This window comes from Solanum dulcamara, chromosome 11, assembly GCF_947179165.1.
Source record: "Solanum dulcamara chromosome 11, daSolDulc1.2, whole genome shotgun sequence".
Lineage (NCBI taxonomy): Eukaryota > Viridiplantae > Streptophyta > Magnoliopsida > Solanales > Solanaceae > Solanum > Solanum dulcamara.
This window is the reverse complement of record NC_077247.1, coordinates 8,535,047-8,544,431: the sequence shown is the minus strand read 5'-3', so window position 1 is coordinate 8,544,431 and position 9,385 is coordinate 8,535,047. Positions and strand designations below refer to the sequence as shown.

The following is a 9,385-nucleotide window of genomic DNA, read 5'->3' as shown; positions in this document are numbered from 1 at the left end:
ATATAAGGCGCACAGGCGGTAGGCCTTATAAGGTGTGTGAGGGACAAAGGGTAAGGCACAACTGCCTATGCGTCTTTGCCTTTGATTTCTTTCCGAAAAAAAGTTGCCTTTTTAATTCCGGACACGAAAAAAAATATAGATCCTTTTGGAAAATGATACGAAGTACTTTTACGTGAGAAAATATTTCCCCATATATTGTATATTTAATTTAGAGAAATATTTTAAGAATATAAAAAATAAGAAAAAAACTATACACTGTAATTAAAAAGTTAAAAATTAGAATAAATTGTAGTCATTTATTTTATTTTAATAAAGTAGTTATACCTTTTTAAAAAGTTGTGTCAGTGTAATTTCCTCAAATACCATTGCAAATAAATAAAAATAAAACCCCGAAAGAATAAGAAAAATAAATAAATGTGTGATCTCCACCTAAGCTGTTGTGAGAAAAAGACCAGAGCGCAGTAATAGAAGATAAGGAGAGAGAAAGGGAAGGATATGGCAAGCAGAGCTGGAGGTTGGATATCATCAAGAAGCTGCGTAAACACTACTATACCAAAAAGAGAACCTACTAAACCTTCCTTCTATTTTCCCCCAAGGGCCACCAACATCAAAGGAAATGACTTGTCATTGGTAAATTATTCTTCTTAGTAATGCTAGTAATAAAGCTATATTTTTCTTTGTTCTTTCCATATACATGGATAGAGTAGCAAACCTCTATTAATTTGGTTATTGTTGAAGATAACAAAAAGAAGCAAAAAGGGTTGTAAGCGTTTGGTGACAATTTCAAGCTCAGATGGAAGATGGCGTGGAGAATGGAATTGTGATTACATTTTCTCTCTTCGAGACCTTCAACTTGAAGATTTAGCTGAAGATGGTCAAACAGATACTCAAGTTTCCATTCAACTCTCTATCCACAAGGTACAATCCATATATTATTTTTTACACTACATCAAATGACACAATAAACATTGATTGGTCCATTACGACCATTAAAAATAACAAGAGTAGAATTGAAAGAAAAAATGAATATAAACGAGTTTTTCACCAATATTCAAATAGTGTAGTTGAGTATTTGCAAATAATAATGACCAAATCCTGAATGCAACAATTCATGAGCAGCACGCAGGCTTTGGCCTCTCCGTGGATGGAAGAATTATCACATCTTTCACCAGAAAATGTAGCAACTGCTCTTCCCCATACTGCAGAGAGGTACTTTCTAATATTATAAGCTCTACCTCTTTACTTCTATCACTTTTTTTGTTTATACCTTGTCGTTAGTAAATCATTTCATAGTTGTTCTTGCCACTAGCTCTAGTGCGAAGTGGGTGGACTTTATGTGTCCGAACTCTTTTGAGAAATAAAAGATCTAATTTTAACCCTTCAACTTTTGACTATAGTTTAAAATTACTCTCAAACGAAAGACTTTTTTTCCTAACGAGTTTAATATTAGACCAAAGCTCTTAACTATCGGCATAGTTACTCAATTCAACATACCGAAATTCTTGTAATTTGTCCTTGATCAATCTTTTCCTAACGAGTGTAATATTAGACCAAAACTCTTAACTATCGGCATAGTTACTCAATTCAACATACCGAAATTCTTGTAATTTGTCCTTGATCAATCTTAATAATTTCTTCCTCTTTGATCAGATTGATACAAGCTTTAAAGTTTGGGTATTACCATCAAGCAGAGACAAAGGATGTACAGATGAACTTCCACTGCTTAGTTGGGATGATCCATCTGTAAGAATTCTTTATATACAAATTAAACTATTAGCTTGTTAATGAACTAAGAAGAATTATCCTTTAATTTGCAGGTTATCTATGTGAAACCAGGATTTGAGGCTGGCCTTGATTCTTTGATACAAGATACCATTAGACTTACTACCTCTGTAAAAGTACTTGTCCATATCCTTTTCCTTTATAGGGAAAAGAGAAGTAGAAAAAAGAAGAAGATGATAGACACTGATTTTATTTTATTTTTGCAGGAGACTTGTTCAGAATCATGTGAGAAATCTGAACCTAAATTGCAGCGTAAGAAACTCCTCCTTGTATTATAAGTGAAGTGAAATAGGAAACTCAATTCATATAATATTAACATCAGTTACTTGTTTAAATGCAGCTTTGGGTAAACAGAATGCTGCTTCCATTGATAGGAGGTGGTCCAGATTATTGGAGCTCAAGAAGGAAACTTAACTTCCATGAAAATCTCAATAGCTATACAAGGCAAGGCACCTGGATCACAGTAAAAAGAAAGTATATTAAACATATTACTTTCTCCTTTTGTTGAAAGTATTATGTTTTCATATCCTATAATACTATAGTCGTCCAAATTGAATGTATACTGAAAATCGGTTGCAGTAAAGGAATATCAACTGTTTGCTCATTTTGTTGCTGGAAAAACTATTATAGAGGATTAGTTTTTCAGAAATAAAACACCGAAAAGACAAAAATACTCACTTTTCATTTACTTGGACGCAAGGGTGAAACTGTAAGCTTTTATATCGTTCAGAGTATCCAATTTTAACCAATAAACCAACTATTCTCAATAAAGATCATATACGCTAAACAATACAGCGATTGTTAATCATACTATAATCTTAACCAATAAACCAAGTATTCTAAAATATATATATATATATGCTAAACAATACAACAATTTTTAATCATATACTATAATCTATTTATAGCTTTGTCCACAAACCAAACAACCTCTAACTTCATACGTGAAAAGGGGTATAGAGTATAGACTATAGAGGGGAGAGGGATGGAAGGACGGACAGACGACTCATCAAGATGCCATAGGTAAATGAAGGGTATGGTACATAAACAGACCGCACTAGGATATTTGAATGTCATTTATCCAAAATATTACACACTGCCTATTGAAAATCAAATTCTATTGTTGAACTCTAATGATTTTCGTACTCTGGCTGGCTCTTGAATGAAATAAATACCTATAAGAAATTCAGCAATTTAATAAGACGCAGAAGATCTAGGTCATTTCCAAGCCCAATCTATTTGTTCCTCATCGTGATTTCTTACCACCCAAGCTCCTTCAGCAATTTCATCAAATAGCTGGCCCCAACCCCAACTCGAAAATCCCAAAAAGAACCACAAGTCATCGATAGACTGGTTTCCTAACCTTAGCTCTTCTATGACACCTACTGTGGCCCTTTGGTCAAGAAAAAATGTATTTGGAAGCACTTCCATGGACTGGTTAACTATATAATTTCTGGAAAATGCAACAAAAGGCATTCCACGTTTCATGACAGGGCCACCAAAAGATAGAGGAGCCTCCTTCAGAAGCTGTACTCCATCTTCAAGTTCATCAAGAGAGTCCCAACTGATATGTTTGTTGACAATCAGACCTTGAAATCCTGCGTTTTGATCCACTTTCACAATAAGTACTTTGGATCCATCAAATGGGTGAACATTTAGAAGCTTCTCTGTAGCAACAAGAACAGAACCAACAATCACGCGAGGGGCTTCTTTCGCTGAGCTACTAAGAGTAGCTCTAATTTGGTTGAACTGAACATCTAATGTTGGTGATCCTTCTTTTAGTATAATTTCATGTGGCGAGTTCTTAAATGGAGCCTCTGAATTCATGTTATAATTTATCCGTGGTTCACCTCCAGTCCACAGTATACCTGATGTAGGAACAGGGAAAGATAAACTTGGAAACATAAAAAAAATAACTTGTAATATGCAGAGTATAAAAGATAACTGCGCCAAGAAGCAAATCATCAGAAAAACTTGTTGATGATAGGTTTCAACTGGATACTATAGGAATTTTCATTTAAACAAGTATTCACCAGATACTCTATGAATAGTCTTATTCTTTTCTCTTTTTACAGGAAGGGGGGAGGAGGAGTTGTTGTTGATACTATGGAATTGGTAATAATTCTCTCCTTTTGCGTTCATTGTAAAGCATTGGCGTCTCTTTACTGTTTGACATGAAATGCAAACCAGTAACATATGGAATAAGAACAATAGAGGATTGAGTTATATACTTTTATAGCATAAGAGAAAACAATCTCAAATTTACTACAGGTGCCACTAATTTCCTTTCCTAAACATGGTGGGGAATTTTCGATAAAATTCTTGAAGCTCTGGAAATTGGAAGTTTAACTATTTTAAGGATCCATTATACTATATGCCTTCGGGGTTAATTCAAGTGGCAAAGGTTGAGGGATTTATGACTTAGATTTCAAGTTCGAGCCCTGCACCGTGGTAACTAAGCATGGTATTTAAGTGGCGAAGCGTAGAGTGGTGGACCCATTATCTCCAAGTTTTGAAAGCTGTAGTTGGTCCCTAAGGGTTGGTCCACAGAGATTTCTTCGTAGTCAAAAATTTTTTAAAAAAAATTAAGACCCTCATATTGTACAGGTTTCTTATTCTACCAGGCATTGGGTCCAACCGTAATTTAAGTTTGAATACTTTATTCTCAAGTTAGGAACGGGTTCTAGCCTTGGAAACAGCCTCTGGCAGAAATGCAAGGTAAGGGTGCGTACAATAGACCCTTGTGGTCGGGCCCTTTCCTGGACCCTGCGCATAGCGGGAGCTTTAGCGCACCGGGTGGTCCTTTTTTAGGAAACTCAGAGAAATGATATAAAAGTAACTTTTAAGTCTTGAATTAAGAAAATGTGACTTTGGTCAACCGATATCAAATGAAAATTAGTCTGATTAGGGTGATTAAAAACTTTGGGAGGAAGATAAAAATTTTGAATTTTTTAAGAAGGTTTCCCTCCTACTTTTGAATTTCAAATTTAAATTCCCGCCTCTTTACATTTTCATCTTATTTTTCCTTTTCCTCCTCTCTGCCATTCTTCTTCTTTCGCTTATTTTATGGACTGTTTTGCTTTGGTCATGAGTGTGGAGAAGATTTGAAAATAACATAAAATTCAAGCCATTGAAAAAAACCCTGCAAATCCAACAAATTGTAGAAGTTGTTGTTCCAACAAATTTCAGTAATTACTGCAACTTCAGAATTTAATGCAACAACTTTCAATGTTGTTACAACAATTTACCAAAGTTGTTGAATTTTCTGCAGAAGGTGCAGAGGTGAAAAGAGAGGTGAAAGAGGTGGAGGAGGAGACCGTGCAGGTGGAGGCAGAGGAGGTGGTGGCGGGGGAGGTGGTGGTGGAGGCAGAGATGGTGATGGTGGCGGAGGAGGAGGTGAGGGGAAAGGGGAGGGAGAGGGTGGAGGTAGGGGCTTTGAGTAAATAACAAAATCTGGTGGCCTTTAAAATTAGTGCATTAACATTAATCTCAAGAGACTCACCCCCACCTAATAAAAATAACTTGTGACAACCTCGATTGTCAACATTAAAGCTTTTAACGTTTTTTAGAATCACCACCATCCTATTACATTGCTCTACTGATTTGCAGACCTTTCCATTTGATAGCCAGAATTATATGATTGTTCTATCATCCTAATATTATTTCCTTTTTTAACACCTAATTTTGTAGTGATATAGCTGACAATAAAAAAGGCATGTACTTACAAGATTCAGTGTAATTTTAGATGGTAATGATGCATTTAAATTAATTATAAGCTATTTTTGTGTACTAAGGGGTCATTTGGTAGTGTGTATAAGAATAATGCTAAATAAAGTGTATTAGTAAGCATTAGTAATGTTTGCATTAGTTATGCTTGCATTAATTATTTTTTAAGTATTGGTATATTAAAAATAGCATGCATTGCATAACTTTTTTAAAAATATATTTATTTACAAAGACACACTACTACACAAATATGGTGGAAAAGATGTAAAAAAAGGTTTTTGATGGGCAATTGGGTCCTTAACCATGCTAATGTATGCATTAAATCTCATTACATTACTAATACCTATAGATCTGCCGTATTAGTAATACACACTTTAATACCCAATAAAGTGTATAACTAATGCTTATACAGAGCATGAAAAAGTGTACCAAACAAACTACAACTAATACGCCAAATTAATGCATGCATTATTTTTGCTAATGCACTCTACCAAACGACTCCTAAGAGGTAGTTACGTAAACCAGATAGGTGACATTTTCAATTTATCCTCTCTTTCTTTTAGAATATCAAATTCTGTAGATTTTTGGGACCTTCAATCAAAAAATCATCTAATCCATAATTCTTTTTTTCGATAACCGAGAAATCCTCAAACTCAACGGCACACAGTTCAAAACTTAATGGATAATGGACTCTTCACTCTACCCTTCTCCACTTAAACATAAGGCTTTTGTCTGTGGAAGGGTTAGAACCCCTCACATGCTCCTAATCCACCCATCACAAGCTACGCTCTTACCCCTAGACCAAAGCCCAACGGGCATCAACAATTGTCCTCTTGTTACCTTGTTATAACCAGAATTCACTGTGAAGCTACAGTCTTCTGAACTTCTCACAACTAAACCATCTTATCTACAAAGGATTTCTCTTGTACATTACTCCCATCATGTCTATAGAGATCTTTCATTTTCCACTTTTACAAATTTCTTCAAATCTGTAGATCTCACAATAGTACACTTCCCATAGTAAACAAATTTGAGACTTTTGTTGTATATTGATTGAGTGGATTTTGTAGAGAATCATATCCTTTGGTAGATTCTTTAGCTTTTAGTATACCGCTTGTATATGGACAGCTTGGTCATGTTTACAAATGTACAAATGAAAACACATTTACTTGATCGAAGAAAATGGTAACCTCTCCGTTAGAAAGAGAGATGGAGAATCGTCTCAGCTTGCATTTGGTGGATAACTTGGAAAGAGAGAAATCAAAAGTTCTTTGAAGATAAATGCAGGACTAAACAGAAGCCAAAGATGAAGTGTCTAATTTTTTATATTTTATTTTGGTAATTAAGGGTACCCCGAAGATCTTGAATCTATTTTTTTGCGTTTATAGTCCTTGTGATTAGACAAAGGATTTGAATCCTACCTGCTCCAAACTGTAATTATGGGTGTTTACAGATGTTGTGTGCAGTCTTTCTTATGTATATACTTTACAACATATGTTGCCTTCTAAAAACAATACTTTCATATTCCCGCCTCTCCTTTTTCACAGCAATGCTAAGAAAGATGCATTGAGGTTCTTCTCAAAATTCCTCGTGGAACGGAGGTCTTCTATGGCACCGTGGCATCCTCATTAACTAGTTTGTGACATTGATGTTGAAGGCCATCGTGAAGCAATTCTAACCTAGCACTTTATCTCCTATACAACTCCTAAGCTAAGTTGCTCAGACTCAGGTGCAAGTGTCTCATACATGTGCAGATGTAGAAGCCAGATCCTTCATGATCTAAATTTTAAGATTCAGGAGTATGGATTCAGGTGTGGGTACAGGTGCAGGGACTCGGCTAAAAATAATTTAAATATCCAAAAATAGAGTTGTATAAACATGCCTTAATTATGGTGGTCTATTTGGAAGTAAGGAAATGAACGCATTTTCGAGAACAAGTTTGAATCTGTAATTATTATTATGTACAAATGCATCTCCTTACTGTATTTTTGGTGTTACAAGGTTATCCCTAAAGATATAGATTGCATAACATACTTCTTGAATTCATTAAAAATTCTTTCTTCTTTTTAAAAAATTAATAGGGTCGCATGGTCATTTTATTGCAGAAAAAAATGTCGACAACTACAAGAAATGAAAAAAGAAAAAAAAGCTACACTAGTAAAGAAAACAACCACCACACAAAAGATATATCGACATTTAGAAGCTTCCTTCAACAGTGATGATTTAAACAGTTATATTGACCTTTAAATATCTTTAAAGTACCTTCTGGTTGCTGACTTTTGGATACAAATATCTTTTAACGATATAAGCCTATATTATGATTTCACCCTAGTTGTCGTTTTGATTTGAGAAAACATTGTATCTATCTCGAATTTCTCGATCAATTTTGGTCAAGGTACCCAAAATTGATTGACCAGATTCGACACGGGCGCGGATAGAAGGTGAAGAGTGTTATACCCCGTACTTTTGTAAATTGGAACGCGTTCTTAAGCTTCTTAAGTTTCTTGAAAGGCTCTTAAGTTTTTTGAAAGGCTCTTAAGTTTCTTGAAAGGTTCTTAAGCTTCTTAAGTTTTGTGAAAGGTTCGTAAGCTTCTTAGAAGTTACATGTGAGCCGGATAATCTATAACGCTACCAAACAACTCTAAGGAAGGGAGAATGTGACACCTCATAGTAGGGGAGATTGAAAATATGGTTATAAGAATCTGGAAGAAGTTGGAGGCCAAGTAATGAGCCGTGGGACTCAACTTACTTACGTAAGCTACCAACTTGAAAATCTTACATTCTTAAGCTACTTGAGTTCATACCAAGCTTACGTAGCAAGAATTACATAGGTTCGTAAAGTAAGACGAGATTACGAACCCATGAGGAAGAAGAGAGAGTGCCACGTGGCAGCAGCTGAATTAAGGGGGTAACCCCCACCTGCCACGTGGCAGCCCATGAGTGGAGGCTTGATGCGTTGGCCCAATAAGGGCTTGACACGTGTCACCACCTAGGGGCTGACACGTGTCACCCCCTAAAGTAGCCTATATACATATGTTTTATGACTTTTAGTTCATCTTTATCCCATAATTTCATTCTTATCCAAGAAAATTATAGAAAAAAAGAGGAGAAATCCTTAAGCTAGAGAGAGAGAGCTACGGATTTGGGGAGGAAAAAAAAAGGTAAGTTCTCCGATTTCGTTCCGTGAATTAGTTATCTAGGGTATACCACGAGGGTATGAAGGTGTTCGTAATGTAAATTTATGGTTTGGAGCAGCACCAAAAGGATAACAAACAGCCACAAAGTTTCAGCCGCGCTAGGAGAACTTCCGAGGCGAGTTTTGGCGAGTTTCGGGCAAGGTAAGGTTTTTCCTTTCAAATTGGAGTTTATGATGTTGTTATGCAGTATATTACATGCCTTAAATGAGGCTGGAAGAGGAAAAATTGTATAAGGATGCTTGACGTTAGAAACAAACTAAATTGAAGTTGTTATAGTCAAATCGAAGTTGAGTAGTGCGTTGTGATTGTGGTGCTGCGGCTGCAGCTGGTTGGATGGCGTGTTGCAGGGCTGGAAAGTGTTCTAAAAGGGGTGTGGGTACCGCTGGTTGCAGCCACACGACCCTCCGTTTCGTATTGTTAAAGGTTTTACGAAATAAAGGTTAAAAACTCTATTTTGGTATCATAGTTTTGAGCTAGTTGCTTGGAGTTGTATTGAGTAATGTGGAAGTGATTTGATTGTATACATAGCTGCTGGTTGTTCTTGGTAATATGGCTGCTAAGATTAGCAGTGGGATAGGGCAAGTTACAGGGGAGATGCTGCCCGATTTCCGGTAACTTCGGAACTAGTAATGAACTAGTTGAGGGAAATGGATACTTGGTTGTAGAGTTGGAAATTGGAA

General features: G+C 35.9%; 2 protein-coding genes across 5 annotated transcripts in view; one reads left to right on the top strand and one right to left on the bottom strand.

The window, feature by feature from the left end:
• The first annotated feature begins 413 nt into the window (after positions 1-413).
• Positions 414-2,386, top strand: LOC129873108 (large ribosomal RNA subunit accumulation protein YCED homolog 2, chloroplastic). Its single transcript, XM_055948116.1, has 7 exons — positions 414-630; positions 739-918; positions 1,120-1,209; positions 1,651-1,743; positions 1,818-1,898; positions 1,989-2,034; positions 2,123-2,386. The coding sequence occupies exons 1-7, from the start codon at positions 496-498 to the stop codon at positions 2,194-2,196; spliced, it is 699 nt and encodes a 232-aa protein (XP_055804091.1). The 5' UTR covers positions 414-495; the 3' UTR covers positions 2,197-2,386.
• LOC129873107 (uncharacterized) overlaps positions 2,119-9,385 on the bottom strand; it is a 34,091-nt gene continuing 26,824 nt past the window's right edge. For 2 of the 4 annotated variants that reach the window (XM_055948113.1, XM_055948114.1), the window contains one exon: positions 2,652-3,650. In XM_055948113.1, the coding sequence (XP_055804088.1) occupies positions 3,001-3,650 (650 nt within the window). In that variant the 3' untranslated portion in view covers positions 2,652-3,000. Of the gene's footprint in view, positions 2,236-2,651; positions 3,651-9,385 lie in introns of those variants that run through there. The other 2 variants (XM_055948115.1, XR_008762647.1) reach the window with 2 other exon arrangements.

Excerpts from the sequence above, each read along its gene's own strand:
- LOC129873108 (XM_055948116.1), top strand. The coding sequence starts at position 496 with ATGGCAAGCAGAGCTGGAGGTTGGATATCATCAAGAAGCTGCGTAAAC. Across the intron at positions 1,210-1,650 it reads CTTCCCCATACTGCAGAGAG|ATTGATACAAGCTTTAAAGT; the intron begins GTACTTTCTAAT and ends CTCTTTGATCAG. Across the intron at positions 2,035-2,122 it reads ATCTGAACCTAAATTGCAGC|CTTTGGGTAAACAGAATGCT; the intron begins GTAAGAAACTCC and ends GTTTAAATGCAG.